This window comes from Lygodium microphyllum, chromosome 2 (assembly GCF_053477565.2).
Source record: "Lygodium microphyllum isolate KBCC chromosome 2, Lygodium_microphyllum_v1.1.10, whole genome shotgun sequence".
NCBI classification, from domain to species: Eukaryota; Viridiplantae; Streptophyta; class Polypodiopsida; order Schizaeales; family Lygodiaceae; genus Lygodium; species Lygodium microphyllum.
Window position 1 is genome coordinate 113,450,826 of NC_141136.1, and position 18,663 is coordinate 113,469,488.

Genomic DNA, 18,663 nt, shown 5'->3' on the forward strand with positions numbered 1-18,663 from the left:
TTTCAGCTATGATGGCAGACTCCATCATGCAAGATAAGGTTTCATGTGGATACACCTTCATGGTTCTGTATAAATGATGGAGTAGGCCAGCTTCAAACTTCCTTTTCTTCTCTTCATCGCTAATCTCCATGAAAGGAGTAACCTTGACAAGACTAGACCAAAACATGTCCACATAACTAGTGACCTTTTCATGCTCTTTCTGGCGTAGCCAATCCCACTTCTTCTTGACATCATTCTCAAAATCAGAAGGCAAGAACTGAGCATAAAACTTCTTCTTGAACTTTTCCCAAGTCATAGGTTTCCTTCCCTCCAAAATGAGAGTCAACCACCAATTGCTAGCGGCGTCTTTCAAGTGTATGCCTACATTCCTTAGCTTGGAATTTTCTAAGAAATTACCATCAGAAAAAGCAACTTCAAATTGCCTGACAAAGACTAATGCCTTAGTAGGATCTCTCTTACTAGAGTAAGAGTCAAACTCTATGTCCTTATCCCGAGACTTGAAAGTCTTAGTCTTCTTAAGCTTGCTCCTGTTATGGTCCCTCTTTGTCCGTTTGCGGATTGTACGAGAATTAGAACCAAGAGAGTAGAAACTAGAAGATGATGAGGAGAAGGAGGAGGAACTTGAGTAATCAGGGGAGTAGCTGGTTACTAAGGGAGATGACTCCCTCCTTAGCTGCCTCACTCGATGTGAGGTCTTTTTACTCCTCTTGACCTGAGAATCCTTCTTCCTTCTAGGAAGCTTCTCAAAAATTGGATGCTTTGCATCTTCACCATCAATTGATGCAATGGTATTTCCTCCAATATCACCATCTTTTGGAGGATTCGGTCCTTCATAAGTAGCTTCTTCCCTTGCCCTTAAGCTGTCAATCAATTAACGTACTTCGGAAATCTCCAACAAGCTATGATACTTTGTCAATTGAGCGTGTAATTGCTCACTTGTAGGTGCTTCATCAGTTGCCATCTTTACCTTCTTCTTGCAAGGATCGCCTTTACTTTGAGAAAAGCAAAGAGACCTGCTCTAATACCACTGTTATAGAATCCGAGATACACACTCGACTTTCTTATATGATTAATATATATATGGCGAATATTATGTTGGCATAGAGGGAGAATAGATGAGAGAAAAGAAAGATGTAGAGATAGAGGTAGAGAAATTAGCAACAAACTAGGGACTGGAAGATGGGCCAGTCTCTCCCCTTGTGGAGTTATATTATTGACAAGGAGCAAGCTTCTCCGTTACACATAAGCCAGTTCTTACTTGTAGATCTTGGAAACAAGATCAAGGTTCCTTGCACGGTATACAGCCGGCTAATGAAAGGGAGTGATGGATCAAAGGTTGGACTCGAGAGCTATGGCGGGACAGCAAGAGCAAGAAAGGGAGAGACTAGAAATGGGAACTCCAACCGTCACAATGTGTGACCGGGCCTTCCTTTATTCAAACTGTCACTAAAAGAATAAAGAATAAAGTGACAATGACGGGTGCCCGCCACCTACAGTGTGCACTGGCAGTGCTTATTAGTGTAGTAATACACGGGCGGCTAGGCAAAGGTACCTTTACCCCCAACAACCTCCCACTTAAAGGTGAATCTGCCCCAGTGAGGAGTGAAAAGAAAAAGAAAAAAGATAGTACAACATGTACACATGTGCAACAGGATGAGGAAAGACGCCATCTCATCCCACGCCCATCAACCTCCTGAGGAAGGCAAAATGCTCTGTAGAGAGGCTTTTTATGAACAGATCTGCAGGATTTTGGTCAGTCGAGATCTTGACAAGATCAACAGACTTGTCCTCAACGACCCCACGTATGAAGTGATACCTCACCTCAATGTGTTTTGTCTTTGCATGGAAGATTGGATTCTTGGCTAGGATTCTTGGCTAACTGAATAGCACTCATAGAATCCGAATGCAGTGTAGGGATAGCATCAATACCAAGGTCAGCAACTAAGCGACCCAACCAAATGGCCTCCTTGCAAGTGGCTGCAACATATTCGGCCTCTGTAGTAGAAAGGGCTGTGCATTTCTGCACCCTGGACATCCAAGAAATAGCACCTCTAGCATAGGTGAATACATAGCCGGAAGTGGACTTCCTACTATCTTTATGTCCTACATAATCAGAGTCAGTGTACCCCACGACTCCTGTATCCTGGCTGCCATAGCCTATGCACATATCTGCAGTGCCCTTTAGGTACCTCATGATACCCTTCATGGCATCCCAATGCTTCTTACTAGGTGTAGCCATATAGCATGCCACAACACCAACTGCAAAGGAAATATCTGGACGAGTGGCTATCATGGCATACATAAGACTGCCCACTGCGATGCATAGGGAATCTTGGCCATCTCGGCCCTCTGCTCATCTGTCTGTGGACAATCAACCTTTGATACATTCACATAAGAAGGAAATGGACATCCAAAAGGCTTTACATCCTACATGTGGAAGCGCTCAAGGACTTTATGAATGTAGTCCCTCTGTGACAAGTAGAGAAGTCCCCAATGCCTATCGCGTCTAATGCGCATACCAAGTATGTGAGCGGCCTGTCCCAGATCTTTCATCTCAAAGCTCTTCTTGAGCTGAGCCTTAAGAGCATCTAGCTCATCATGAGCTTTCCTTGCTATCAGCATATCATCCACATATAGAGTACCAAAATCAATAAAGAACCATCACGGGCTTTCTTTGTGTAAAGACACGGATCCATAGCACTCTTGCTGTAGCCCTATGACTGCATAAAGGCATCAAACTTATGATACCACTCCCTAGGTGCCTGTTTCAAGCCATAAATACTTTTCTTCAATTTGCACATGGCTCTTAGGAGACCCGTCTGATTTTAGGAACCCGAAAATTCAAGTCAATCCTAGTGGGTTTAGCCGGAACTCTCTCGTTGCAAAGTAGACTCAGTAGGGCCTAAGTGACAAACCCCATGATGTTCTAAGGGAGTGCTAGGTGGCATCATTTTTAGAAAACCTACTGATGGACTACTAAAAGGTGTGCCGTGGATTGAGACTGGTGGACACCTCACTGTTTTAGGCATGCAAGGTTGCAAACAGCACTTTCAGGATATACTGCAATTTTAGTTGTGTTAACTAAAAGTGTAAGCACATATTACAATTTTTAAATCTATAAGTTTTGAGGCATTTTAGGAGAAAGAAATATAAGTTTTATTTGAAAATAGGTTGTAGATTACACGTACTATTGAGCAGTCAGTGAAAAAGGCTGCTTGGTGTATTGCTCTATACTTGTTTTGTGAAAGGTTACAAAAGACTTACTTGTTGTTTTGTATATCATTTTTATCATAATGGCAGAGAATTAATGATGATGATTTGGTTTCATCTACTTTGGGTGTCCTTAATAATGAGAAGTCTTAAAATCATTTGTCACTTCTATATGTGTACAAATGTCATTTTCAGATCTTGATGAGTTGGTCTCTCTCATGATTACCGAAGAGATCGATATGCACAATGACTCGTCTGAAAGAAATGATAAATAGGTCTAAGCATTTTACTCAAGTTCAAGAACAAGACATGGAAAATCCTCTTCGAGAGGCTATGGTATAGGACGAGCTAGGAATAACCAACAAAATAGATTAAATTAGCAATTTGAAGAAATGCAAGTTTGAGGAGGCTGTGGAAACTTTAGAAGTAGAGGGAGATCTAGAGGAAGAGGTGGATAAAAGAACAGAGGTTCTAGAAATTATGTTACTATTTGCCATTATTGTGAAAAAATAGGTCATATCATAGCCCATTGTCATGCTAAGAAGAATGATATGTGCAATGGTAAATTGCAGCAAGGAAACTATGCATCGTCTTCACAAGAGAATGAAGACAAAAATGAGTGTTTATTTGTTATGCAGCATATGATGAATGTTGTTATAGGAAAGTGAACACGTGATAATACATGATATATCAATTTAGGTGCATCTAATCATATGACTAGTCATGTTGAATTGTTTGGAGAGATGTAAGATTTACAAAATCCACGTTATGCATAGACAGGTGATGATTCATGCCACCCAATTTCACACATTGAAAATGTTACCTTGTCCTTGCATGATGGCTAGAAAAAGATTAGATGTATTACATGTGCCATCAATGTTGGCCAAATGGTAGAGCAAGGGTTGCAGGTTCGAGTTAGTGCAAAATGTTGTTTTGTACAAGACTTTAATGATAAGTGTAGGTTGGTTGCAAAAGGATGTAGAATTGGCCGCATCTTCACTTTAGATGCTGGAATTCATGTTATGAATGTTGCTATGTCTGCTAAAGGAAAAGGAGTAGTCATAGATATTGAAATATGGCATAAATATATTCGGCATGTAAATGTGCAAAGATTGAAATTAGTGCAGTTTCCAAAGGATTAGTTATAGGGTTGCCTACTTTTAGAGTTGTGTAAAATTTCACAAAGTTTTTGAAGCATGTCAATTTGGTATTAAAGCAAGCAAGACAACCTTTTTTGCATGACAGAGATGTGAGCAAAAATATACTTGATGTTGTGCATACAGATGTTTGGGGGTCTACATAGAATGTGTCTCTTGGTGAAAGCAAATACTTTGTCACATTTATTGATACTTATTCAAGGAAAGTGTGGGTATATTTCATGAAAGAAAAGAGTGATGTATTTAAGCACTTCAAAACTTTCAAGGCTGTTGTTGAAACAGAAATAGACTTGAAAGCTAAGCAATGAGATCAAATGGAGGTGGAGAGTACCTCTCTAATGATTTTAGTGGCTTCTTGAGGTCTCATGGGATAAAGAGGCAATTTACTTATACAAGTATACCCCACAACAAATGGGGTTGCAAAAAGAAAAAATAGGCATATTGCAAAAGTTGTATGTGCATTGATGGTGGCTGACAAGAATATGCCAAAACATTTTTGGTTTGAAGATATTCATACTATTGTCTATATTATGAACAAAACTCCCACAACTGCAGGTCATGGAATAACTCCCGAAGAATGCTTTACAGGAAAGAAGCCTGATGTGTCACAGTTGAAAGTGTTTGGCTATATTGCATATGCTCATTTTAAGCACACATCCTTTGAGCTTTTTCCAATGAAAGCTTCTCCATACTATGTTGGGAGTCTTTGCATAGCCGAAGTCTCCTAAGAAAGGAGAATCGTGGGCTTCCAAAAGTATGTTCTTCTTGAGGCCGTGACTTCTTAAAATTCATAGTCTCGTTTTTGAAGTAGATAAGTCCTCCTTTTGTAGAGAATTTCAAATACTTAAATTTAGACTTAGGGTCAATCTCTTTGGATAGGACTTCTTTTATCATTTGTCGGTATCTTGGATCCTTACTTGCTTCTTCCTTAGTCATTCTATGACAGGGGTATTAGGCATTGATATCATTGCTATTAGAGACCTTACCTTGGAGGGTTCTTCTGATGTAAGGGCACTAAGAAATGCTTTGTGGCTTAGGGCATCTGCAAATTCTCCCTACCTAGCCTGTACTTGATCTCAAAGTCATACTCCTACAAGACTTCAATCCATTATCATTTTCTCCTGTTTAGATCGGATCGAGTAAAGATCCATTTGAAACTTTTATGATTGATGACTAAGATAAACTTGCTACCAAGAAAATAGTGTCTCCATAGTTTGAGAGTATGAATTATAGCAAATAGCTCCAGATCATGGGTAGCATAGTTCTTCTCATGAATCTTTAGCTTTCTACAAGAGTAGGCTAATGAATGGCCTTCTTGCATGAGCACACAACGTAATGCAAGAGAGGTTGCATAAGTAATAACTTCAAATTCTTGGTTCAAGTTGGGTAGTTTTAGGATAAGAACTATGGTCAAACTCTGTTTAAGCTTCTCAAAGCTAGACTGCTCAATGGGAATCCATACAATGGCAGTTTGCTTTTTGAGTAAGTCAATCAAGGATGTAGCAATCAAGACATAGTCCTTGATAAAAATCCTTTACCATTGGGTCAAGCCTAGAAAACTTCAAACTTCCTTTAACTATCATTGGGGTGCCCATTCTTGTACATCTTTAACCTTAGCAGGGTCTACAACAATTCCTTTGTCAGAGACCTAAGATATTTTTTCTTCTCGGCATATAGCTTGTGTGTTCTCATTGTTTCAAGGAAAACTTGGAGTTGCAATTCATATTCTTTTATCCTTATTTGATAAGAGTCCAATCATAGATCAATCTTTGAGAAGATCTTAGCACCTTGAAGATGGTCAAGTAGTTCATCTATCCTTGGGATTGGATATTTGTTCTTGATCGTCACTTGGTTTATCCCATGATAGTCGATGCAGGAGACAGAGGATTCTATCCTTCTTCTTTTGAAACATCATCCATGCTCCCCATGGTGAATTACTCAATATTTGATCCAATAGTTGCTTGAGTTGTTCTTTCAACTCAATGACTTTTGGAATGGACATATGATAGGGTCGTTTTGCTACTAGTGCAACTCCTGATGTTAGCTTGATTTCATGATCAACTTCTCTAGGTGGAGGAATTTTTGTCAGCTCTTTGAGGAATACATCTGCATATTCATTTAGCTAGGATGGTTCTTCATTAGCTTCCTTTCCTTACGCAATCTTATTAAGTTTGATTAGGTAGATAGGTAGTCCTTTTCTCAACCTTTTCATGATTCGAGAAGCTTTTGTTGGTTGAATTCTAGGATTTTCAACTTCATTTTCTATGCTTATTAACTCTCCTTTTTTATCCAAGAACGTGATTTGACCTTTTTCGCAATGAATATGATTATCATTGGGGACTAGCCAATCCATTCCTAAGAAGCACTCATAAGCTCCTAAATTCATGACTCAGAACTCCATGTTGGAAAGGTTGCCTCTCCTAAGTTAAAATCCACGCTCCTAGTCTATTGAGCAAAATTATCTCTTTTTTATTTGCCAAATTCACTAATAATTTAGATGCAGGTTTAGTGTTTACTCTTAGCCTCCTTGCACACTTTAGTAAGATAAATGAGTGGGTGCTTCCACAATCAGTTAAATTTTTAAAAGTTTGACCTTGGTAGGTTGCTGGCATTTGGATTATTGAGAATTGACAATTAGGGCTCTTCTTATTGAGAGTAGCATGTACCATTGCTCTTTTCATAGCGGCTTCTAAAGTGGAATCTTCACCTTTGTCCATTTCTTTCTTCCTTCCTCTGAAGGTTACTGCAGCAACTTTCCCTTTGGTGGTTGAAATTACTCCATTTTGGCCACAAAATTGTCCTTGGCGGATTGGTTGCCCTAACTTCGGACATTGTCTTTTGAAGTGGCCGAGTTTGTTGCAATGGAAATATCTTGGTAACTCCTTGTTTGCTGACTATAAATAAGAAGTTTTCAATTGCACTTGTCTTGGCCTTCTTCCTTCGCCGGTCTTGTATTGTCCTTAGATCCTCTTAACATATCCTCGTGGTCCTTTGTATGGAGAACTTTGTCTTGAAAATCTACCACCCTTGGATATTGATTGGAGTCCATGTATAATGGGCCTTGCTCGAATTAATGTGTATCTTGCAAGTCAGATGGACGCATTGCCTTGAGATGAGTATCCAAGAGGGAGGGTTCATCCCCTGTGACAAAACTTTAACACTTGCTCGGTGATATTCATGGGTGGAGCATACTTTAGAAGGGACACAAATGTACAATAATAGACCTCCAAGGTTAATCCAAATTGCATCAAGCTAAAAAATTCATTCATTTTCAACGCACAATAGGCTTGGTGGGCGGTATCACACCCACATAGAACTTCTTTCAATTTATCCCAAGTAATGGTTGTTTCCACAACTCCTTGGTCTTTGTACCATTTCTTCCACCAAAGTCAAGCTTTGCCTGTCAACTTCAATTTAGCTATCATTGCCTAATTTAGAGGAGCAATTCTTGTAGCAGTGAAGTAATCCTCCTCCATAAATTGAATCCAAATCCTAGCCCTAGACTCTATATCTTTTCCTTTTACATAAAAATTGGGTTATTTGATTTGCTTTAGAAGAAATTTCTTCTATTGTACTTCAATTGGGGTAAGCATAGATATGGAAGGTACACTACTCGCCTCTCTTTAAGGTCTTTTTCAACACTTGAATCCACAAATTTTAAATTTATAACATAGAGTTAGTATGGAGTACATAATCTTGTAAAAATTTGAGACTCTTATTATTCACGATTTGCAGCAAGGTTAACCAAATTTCTTTATTTCATCAAGTAGATAGTTGAAATCAAGCTAGGGATAGTTTTGGGTTACAACAATTCTAATTGTGAAATTCAGATACATCAATGGTTTTGTAGGTTGGGGGTTCATCAAATATTTTTAGGATTTTGTATTTTTGGGAAAGATCTAGGAAACCATCTTTATAATCATTATAGTAGCACAAGTACCCTAAAATGGCAACATGCTTGGTCGGGAGAATTTGAAGCACTTGATCATAGAGATAATGGTTCTAGTGAACTTGTTCTCTACCTATGTTGAGATTGGGGCTTAGGCGTGATTCTTCAAAGATGAACAATTTGACCAATTTAAGGTCCTCCACTTACTTGATTCTCTTAAGGTTGTTTAAAAGGTAGGCAATTCAATCGGCATTGATGAAGCAATAGACCTACTTCGTGTCCATCAATACTCTTGATATGGTGGTGAAGGATTATACATATGCTCCAAGATTCTCATGAACTGATCTCACCAATCAAAGTCATGGGAATGCATCACCGAGGTAAACATTCGTTGGAATATCAAGAATTTTTGCCAATCTTCATTATTCTGAAAGAGAATCCATTGATTTGTTAGAGGCGAATCATTCTTGCATCGAATGTTTCTAGAACAACGTTACAAACAAATCTTCCTATACATTAGTTTTTATTCTACTCTCATACCACATGTGACGTGCCCGCTTGAGATATCCTCACAATGGCCTGATTTATTGGTCCATCGAGATGATTTTTTTCTAGATGATACCGCTCGATACTCTTCCAAATAATATGAGGTTTGTTAGTTAGACTCTCTTGAGCCCACTTTGTAACAGAAGGTCCTAGTTGTTCCCACAGGAATCGACCTAAAATTTGGTTTTTAAGTAATTTAAGATCTCCTATTTGGAGTTAACTAGTGTCTTAACTAGTATCAATCTTTGAGCAACTACTTGTGCTTGCTTGAAGCAAAGCCGACTCACATCACACTTAGTTCAAGGAGAGTGTGAAATGAGGGGGAGTATGAATACATCAACCCCTCTACATGTAAAGTCTCACTCTATTCCCCTAGAATGATATGGAGTCAAGGGTTCTAGTTGATTTAAGGGGTCAATTTTACAAAGTCCCCGTAGCATCCTCAACTTCTCTTGCCTAAGGATTTCCTATGGAGTGACCTCTTGTAACTGGGGTTAGTCCAAAAACTCTTCGAGAGGTGGCAATCTATTTCCCCCTTGGAAAGGGACTGACATGCAGCATATAACTCTTTAGAAGAGTTGTTTGCAGCTCTCATTCGCCAACCTGGTCAACATCTATGGGCCATCCGCCACTTTCATAGAGACTCCCTGCCATGACGTTTATCTCCGAGCCATGGTCTAAGAGTGCAATACATGGTGTTTCTTTTTCTTCAATTTTGACGACTATCTCCGTTGTTGCTCTTGCCCAATGCATACGGGAGTAGTGACTGCTTGGAATGAATCGAGCCCCTTCCACCTCATGCATGTGCTATAGACGACCTTCTTTTTGAGAGGTGGACTGCCCAACTGGTTTGGACCAGCCAACCATTACATTTTCAGCTTTCACTTCTTTAATTTTTGCATTCATGCTTTCTTTATCTTTGGCTTCAATTGTTGCAATTATTTCTTTAACTACTTCAAGATGAATTCCTTATGAAGTCATCTTCTCTTCATTTTGCACAAAAACTCGAAGAACTTGCAAAAAAGCATGCACTGTTTCTTCAGCTTCTTCACCAACATATCGTCTTTTCCTTTTGATTACATTAAACTCTTCAGTTTTTCCTAATTTCCCTTCAGATTTGATTTTTCTAGATCCCCTTTTTAAACTTCGATTAGCCTTCCTTCTTCATGTCTTTTCCTTAGCTATCCTTGGTCTTTGTTTATGATATTTTGTTTGTAGCATGTCAAGGATTTGGTTGCTTGACCTCACTAAGAATCTAGACGTTATCTAGAATTGTGAAAAATTATTGGATCTTGGAATTTATAGTGGAATTTTTTTCTCCCTTTTCTCCTAATCAATAATATTGATAATATATATTTTTAATCCTAATTCACTTTAATACCAAGATAAATCATTTTTTCTTAAGCTTAGAAGTTCTGAGGTAATATTTCTTGATATTTAAGAATTCTGTAAGCACAAAGAGAAATATCTTTGATACAATTTTCACCTTCCCTTACATTTACATAATTTGCGAAAACCAAAGAAAAAAAAGCAACTTCACTTATCCTAATGCTTACATAATTATAAATATTAAAGAATTATTCTTAATGTAACTTTCATATTTTTTAATACTTGCATAATTTAAAAATACAAAAAAAATATTACTGATGCAACTTTCACCTTTTCTAACATTTACATAGTTTATAAATACAAAAAGAATTATTCTTAATACAAATTTCATCTTTCAAATGTTTACATGATTTATAAATGTAAAAAGAATTATTAGTAGTGCAATTTTCATCTTTCCAACTTTACATGATTTGTAAATGCAAAAAGAATTATTCTTAATGCAACTTTATTCTTTCCAACGTTTACATGATTTATAAATACAAAAAGAAGAATTATTCTTAATGCAACTTTCATATTTTCAATGTTTACATGATTTATAAATGCAAAAAGAACTCCCCCCTTAATCCCCCTTCATCCGTGGCATTGGTTTATTACACCATAAGAGCAATGTGTCACCTCTTCTATCCACTGGATCCACCAACTTGGTTTTATCTAGTGCATTTTTGCACCCTGTAACCATTGCAAATGCCAACTCAAACTATGATCTTGAGGGGCCTATAAAGAAGGGCACGCTCCTAGTCAATGTATTACTTAACCCTAGTTTCTTTTAGCCATCCCTTAAGAATCTCCATATATGGTTATCTATCATTTTTCCTTTAGACTAGGGATACTACAAGTCTATCCAATTATTTTGCCTTGGAATCCTTAATTTTGTGTCCACCACTTTCTTTCATAGTGGTTATTGTTTCCTAGAGGATGGCTTGTGATTGCTTGCGCCTTCAATCCTCCATAAAGACTTATGGAATAAGGTCTCCGTCCTTTTACATTCCTACGTGCGGTCTCAAAGAAGACTATTGTGGATGCCATATAGACAAATGATACTTGGAGGAGACTCTTGTGGATGCCACATAAACTAATGATGCTAGCAAGATAGTCTTTAATGCCATTAACGTCCATGTGTAGGAGGCCTCCTATTTGGCACATTCTTGTGTCTCCTTCTCAAGATTTTGGTAGAACCAATCAAGTGTTTGCTTGCTTGTACTGCTACCCCAAGTGGCACCCGAGGTAGCTGCTATCGAAATACTCTTTCTTGTTCTATCATCTAGAAATCCAACTTTGAGGACTTTGAAGGACAACTCTTTTTGAGAAGGCAAAATACCTCTTCAGAAATATTTTGCTTCAATAGAGAAGATTGGCCGAAACTATAGATAGAAAAACTAGTTTAACTTGTGAAAATCCTTCTCATGAGCAATCCAACCGAGAACATTTGGTGAACCCCACGGGCCACGAGCTGGGTGGAATTGTTGATCTGCGCGTGGAGGTGCCCTTGTGAGTTGTCAGTGGTCACCTTTCGTCGGTCAAAGAAATTCGGAAAAAGTCTTATTCACCAGCGAGCACGAGCATGGCCGGAAGCGACACGAGAAGGCAGGAGGAAGCCACATTTTCTGTGAAAGGAAAGCGTTCTGCAGGGCGACAGGTGGGTGGGGGGTGTGAGACTGATGTCTCAGGTGGTCTGGATCTGTCTCCGAATTCGACCTCATTGAGAAACTCGAACGTATTTCACATGGAATAAGTCTACACAAGGAGCGTTTCTTGGGGGAGACGGAAGCACAGCCCTTTATAAAGCCCCCATAGCCCGCAGCCTTGCAATCTAGAGGTGCACAGCTCCTCTCTTTCTTTCTCTCTCTCCCCCCCCTTATAGCTTCTTCACCTCAGACCTCATCAGGGAAGCCAGCCGATTGCCATATGCGCGGATTATACCCTGCTTTTACTCCCTCGCTCGATCGACATCCATGGAGACCAGCTCCGGCCTCGCTGTGCAGCTGCTGCAGCAAGCCTGGCTTCCCTCCCACTCTCGTTCTAACTACCCTTCTCCTGATGTCTCAGCCCTGTTTGATTCCGTCTCGCCTCAGGGCTCCTCAGACGGCCCTAATTCCAGCATCTCTTCCTTCAATTCTGATTTGTCTTCTTCTTCTTCTTCCTTTTCGCAATATACAGGTACAATCTCCCCCTTCGATGAAGATGTGATCATGGACCCTGTGCTCGACTACATCAATGGCATGCTCATGGATGAGCACATGGAGGATCAGGCCTGCATGGCACATGACTGCCTCAGATACAAGGCCATCGTCAACGGCTTCTACGACATCTTATGGTCGGATTCCGACCTTGTTTCTGTCAATGATGGATGGTGCGGGAACGATCAGAGCTCCCCCGGCTCGGATGGTGATCTAGAGCATCATCAAGGCGATCACAAGGATCAGAAGAACAGGAGTAATTTGACAGGGGAAGATTACGGCTGGATAGAGCAAGTGCTTGTATCAGGCCTTCCTTCGACGCCATCGCTCGAGTCCGCTTCTGAATCTGCTCTTCCTCTTCAAGAGGGCGCCTCTGAATATGCTCTTCGTCTGCAACAGGATGTGAAAGATGTGCAGCCAGCTGCACCCTCTAACCTGCAGCTGCCAGTACTAAAAGCTGAGCTAGCTGACAGCAGTTTCCCCAATGGACAGTTTCCAGGCGCCCTCGCTGTGCCTCTTAGAGAGGGAGTGGCACCCTTTGATGTTGCAGGCAATGGATATTATCCTGCTGCCCTGTCAAGGAATGGTTTTTATTACGCCGGTAATGGGTATGATGCTGGTCCCCTGCCAACGAATGGTCTGTATTATGCAGATAGCACCGTAGATGTGGCTCGTTTGAGCACATCGGATGCACAGATTGTGCACCCAGGCAGTACTGTAAGTACGTTTGCAAGCAACAATGGGATCGGTAGTGATTATGTAGGAATCGCAAGCTTGAATGGTAACATTCAATCGAATGGTAGCATTCCATCGAATGGTAACATTCGCGTGAATGGTAGCATTCAAGTGCCGATCTCAAATGGTAACATTCAAGTGAATGGTAACATCCAACTGCCGACCTCAGAATATGGTAAAGTTGGTTTGCAAGATGGTGCGGCGCCACGAGAAGCGCCGAGGTATCCATGGCAGGATCCTGTACGCAGAAATGGTAGAAATATCGCTGGTCTGAGGTCAGTATCTCCGCCAGGCGAATTTCAGCTGGCGCAGGAAATGGAGCAGTTTGTGAAGGACGAATACGCGAGGTCTCTGGGGTCCGCGGGGTCACACGAAGCGGTGCTGCAGTACGCGCATTTGACCGAGAGTGTCAATGGCGGCAGCGGCAGCATGAGGGAGGAGGGCTACCTGTCATTCGTGAAGAACGAGAACCTGAAGGCGGAGGAGGACGCCAAGCTGTATGGGGAGTGGGAGACGCCGGGGGAGCTGAGGCCGAGCGTGAAGAAAGCCGGGAAGGGGAGGCCGAAGGGCGGCGGCGGCGGCGGCGCACCGGCGGCGGAGGTGGAGCCCTACTCAGTGGACCTGCGTGGGCTGCTGGTGAGCTGCGCGCAGGCGGTGGCGAGCATGCAGGTGCGCAAGGCGCAGGACCTACTGGCGGAGATCCGGCGCTACGCGTCGGCGCGCGGCAGCGGCGTGCAGCGCCTGGCGCACTACTTCTCGGAGGCGCTCTTGGCACGCCTCGCGGGCACGGGCGCGCGCATCTACACGGCCATGTCCGAGAACCGCCCATCGGCGGCGCGCTATCTCAAGGCCTTCAACATGGGCTTCCAGGTGTGCCCCTACGGCAAGATCGCGCACTACTTCGCGAACCACAGCATCCTGCGGGCGGCGGAGGGGGCGGCGCGCCTGCACATAGTGGACTACGGCATCCTCTACGGCATCCAGTGGCCGAGTCTCATCAGCGCGCTGGCGGAGCGGAAGGGGGGCCCGCCGTTTCTCCACATAACGGGGATCGAATTCCCGCAGCCGGGGGCGGATCCGGCGTCGAGGGTGGAGGAGACGGGGCGGAGGCTGGCGGAGTACGCCAAGACATACCACGTGCCGTTTGAATACACGGCCGTGGCGAAGGGCTGGGAGGAGGTCGAGGCGGAGGAAATGCGGATCCGCCAGGGGGAGGTGGTGGTCATCAACTGCATCAACCGACTGCGCCACCTGCTGGATGAGACGGTGGTGGCGGCGTGCCCGCGGAAGAGGGTCCTGGGCATCATGCGGGGCCTGAACCCGGACCTGGTGGTGACGTCTGTTTTAAACGCGGGCTACAACGCGCCCTTCTTCGTGTCGCGCTTCCGGGAGGCGCTGTACTACTACTCTTGCAAGTTCGACATGGTGGACACGCTGGTGGAGGCGGACAACTCGGAACGGCTGATGATGGAGCAGAACATGATGGGGCGCGACATCCTGAACGTGGTGGCGTGCGAGGGGCCCGAGCGCGTGGAGCGGCCCGAGACCTACAAGCAGTGGCAGGCGCGCATCCAGCGGGCCGGGTTCGAGCAGATGGGCCTGGACCCCGCCGTCCTGTCGCGCTCCCGGGCCCTGGTCAAGTCCTTCTACCACAAGGACTTCGGCGTCCACGACGACTCCAACCGCTGGATGCTCCTCGGCTGGAAGGGCCGCATCGTCGAAGCCCTCTGCACCTGGAAGCCCGCCCGCGCCTGACCGGGTGTCCCCGCCTTCCTATTTGAGCGCGCCCTTCCCTCCCCGGCCCCACGTACCTTAGTGTGATAAACCTTTGCTTTCTACCTCTTGGAAGCCTTGCGCGTCACGACTCACAAGTCTCCTACAATCCCTCACTCCTATGCCCACTCCTTTCACCTTATCCAACCCTTTATGCTTCTATGATCTATCATACTTCATAGTCTTAGGAGTCGCACCTTTCACACCCCTTCCTTCACCTTATCCTAACCTTTATGCTTCTATGATCTATCATACTTCATAGTCTTAGGAGTCGTACCTTTCACACCCTTCAAGTGCACCACCCCCAGCAAAAAGGCTCTTGTCTTAGAACCCAACGGCCCACACGTTTCAATACTTGAGTGTACATATGTCCCTACAAGACAAGGAAGTTCCTCTCCCTCTCACCCTCTCCTTTTCACTATAATACAGTCATTTAACTTTAACCTTTTCTTGCGTTGGGCATTTTTTATGTTGTTTGGTGTTGCTCGTGTGTTGACCAATGACTAGGTCATTCACACAATTTTTGTGGTGTTGCTTGTGTGTTGACTAGGTGACTTGGCACTTTATCATTTGTGATATAGAAGGCTTAGCGCTTCTTTTTCTCGTTTGCATAGAACCTTACTTTTGCAACGTGCATAGCTCCTTTTCAAATAAGCATGTCAGGTACCTAGAAATTGAAAGCTTTGCTTACATGGTAAATACGTTGAATGAGAAGTTAGAAACATTCTTTTTCAATGCAAAAATCTATTTTTAAAATGCTACAAGGTGCAGGGTTTCAACTCAAACACCCACATAACTAAACTCACACTCAAACCGTTGTACCATGATCTTGTTAGTAGGAAAACGATTCTTTTACACTTACTATTTGTGGAGCAATGTGAGAATGAACGCAACCTTACACGAATTGTTCAAGCTCTCTCTCTCTCTCTCTCTCTCTCTCTCTGTGCATTTGCAATTTTCTCTCAACTTCTTTGCGTCATTAGATTAAGCTTATGTGCTTATTTTTAACAATATTATCACAATGTTAGTGGTTCAATTGCACATACACAAGTGATACCATACTCACATATACATTCACATCCCCCCTCTTTCAATTGTTTGCATGTATGTTACAATTAGATCCTAATGTATTAGCACTTCAATCATACATAAGGCCTCTACACCTAGAAGCCCACCCCACCCCACCCCTCACCAATCAGGTCCCCCCTCTCCTAATTGGGTGTGCCTTATGCCCGCCTATCCAACATACTTCTATGTGGGCAGCCCCCCACCAAGCACCCCTTCCTATTTGGCATGCCCAATGCCCTCCCAGCCCACATACCTTTATGTGATAAAACCTATGCTTTCTATCGATTAAAATCCTTAGGAGTCATGGGAGTCACACAATTATGTGATAAACATATGCTTTCTATCGATTAAAAGCCTTGGGAGTCATGGGAGTCACAAGTCACGACTCTCAAGTCTCCTATCAATCAATGTTATGCCCACTCCTTTTACCTTATCTATATCTTTATGCTTCTAAGGGAACACTAGATTGGAGGATGCAATAGATGGGACCAAGCTAGAGGAGGCTATGGAGGGTGAAGGAGCTCTTGCTCTTAGGGTGTGGATGGGAAATTCTGGCAAACAAAGCTTGTGGTAGCCCTCATAATAGCATTGCGCCTCCAACAATGTTTTAGAGACCCAACTCTATGTAATGTGTAGGCTGCTGTAGCATGGTTGGTAGCTTTAATGTGTGTGCCTTCCCTTGGGCCTCAAGGGGGATGCGATGAGTAGGAGCACATGGAGAGGCTTTCTCCTCCATTTCCGTTGTGATAATGCAATGACATGCGGTTTTTGGTTGGCATGATCCTTCAAGAGTTGGTTCACAAGCATGGTAGTTGTGAGGGGTGGGCAAGATTCTGGGGTACAAATGGGTTGAGGATGGCCAAAAGGTATCTTTCTGGAGCAAAATGTTGTTATCACACGAGTATCTACAAATTGGATATGAATATGTTTTTCTACATAGTTAACATTTCAGTTCATGAGAAACTTGAATGTTTGACCTAAGAGGATTTTAGTGCCCATGCCCTCAATGTTCAAAAGAACGTAGAAAAGAAGTGGGATGCTCTCAGTCTCTATAGTGGTCATTGATTGGCACTTACCTAGCAAGGAATAAGGGCATCCTCAATACGGGTTTAGCTTTGCATACGTGGGCTACAATTAGGGTTTCCCTAGATCACTCTGATGGCACTAAGGAAGGATGTTGTAATTAGAGCCCTTATCTATTAGTGCATCAGCTATAAGTGTTCTAGTTGAAGTGGGACAAAGACAAAGACATGCAGCTATGATAATAGGTTTGGTCATCCTTTTTGTGACTACTAATAGTAATAGCTTTGACATGGATAGTAGATGGGAAAGTTCTAGCCAGTAGTAAGGTAGGGTTGTGTTGTTGTTGCTCAAAACCACTTGTAGAAAGTTTGTTCTATTAATAGCACAATGGGTTTTCTAGATTCAAGTTCATGCGATGGGTGCTAAGTGGATGGTATTTCTTGATCTTGTTGCCATTGAAATGGCCAAGGGTCCAAAGTTTCTATCTCAATATTCCCTATCTTGCTAATGATAGGGATGCAAAATGTTTTGAGGTCTCTTAATTTCAAATTTTTTTAATGGCATTTAATTGAATAAAGTAGAATAAGATCCTCTTGATCAAAGGATCTTTGTTTGACATGCTTCTCAAATCATGTCTTATGTCGAGCTTTCTCAACAAGTACGGCATGAGTAGCTAGTAACTGCATTTTCGTTAGATGCTCCAGCTCTTTGAGGTGATGTTGCTAAGACTTAGTGCCTTTCCACCATTCTTGGACGACAATGCAAAGACTAGCGATAAAAAATTCAATGGGCATGATTGCATCAATACCATAGGTAAGTCAGAATGGAGTTTGGCATGTAGCAGCCTTATAAGCTGTGCAATAGGCCCAAATCGGGGGGGGGGGGGGGGGGGGGGGGGGGGTCACTCATAAATATATGTATATATAATGTGAGTTCAAATTAAGGGGTTTTTAAAACACCATTTTGATACATTTTTTACATACAGAAGGGTGTCATATAAAGGGGTTACTTACAGATTGAATAGAAAAGGGTTGTGTTTTATTCAAGAAAAATTCACAGATTAGGATTTATAAATAGGCCATGAATGCATGTTATATAGAGGATACATATATAGTGAACCCCCAAGAGGCCCAAAGAGCTACTATGAGTTTATGATCCCAATCTAAGAATGATGCTGAGATAGTTTTTGTCAAAATGCTAACAAGAACTTTGTTTGAAACCTCTGTCTAGCCATTTGCATGAGGGTAATAAGGGCAGGACTTTCTATGGATGACCAAGAACATGGATAGGATGTGTTGAATCACTTCATTAATAAAGTGGTTTCCTTGATCATTGACGATGTTGATGGGGCATCCAAAAGCGTGAAATGACTTGCTCCCAAAGAAATCAAGGAGTGGTCCTAGCATGCGTGGCTGGACTAATTAGTCCCATGAAGTCTATGCCCAACTTTTAGATGGGAAATCATAGGTGTGAGTGCCATTTTATCCTTTCTAATAGGCAACTTTGTTTGCTAGCAATCATCATAGTTCTTGACAAATTGGGACAAATCTTTAAATAGTGTAGGCCACTATAATTGTGATCGAAGCAATTTTCTAGATGTAGCACTAATGCCAAAGTGTCCTCTAGCAATGCACCCATATGCCTCTTGTAACCCATCCTCTACCTCATCTTCAAAAATACATCTTCAAAGAAGACT

The 18,663-nt window shown here is 42.3% G+C and overlaps 1 protein-coding gene across 1 annotated transcript; it reads left to right on the forward strand.

The window, feature by feature from the left end:
- Positions 1-11,838: 11,838 nt before the first annotated feature.
- Positions 11,839-15,319, forward strand: LOC148040200 (uncharacterized). The gene has a single exon (XM_087697541.1). The coding sequence runs from the start codon at positions 12,144-12,146 to the stop codon at positions 14,856-14,858; it is 2,715 nt and encodes a 904-aa protein (XP_087553667.1). The 5' UTR covers positions 11,839-12,143; the 3' UTR covers positions 14,859-15,319.
- Positions 15,320-18,663: the final 3,344 nt, after the last annotated feature.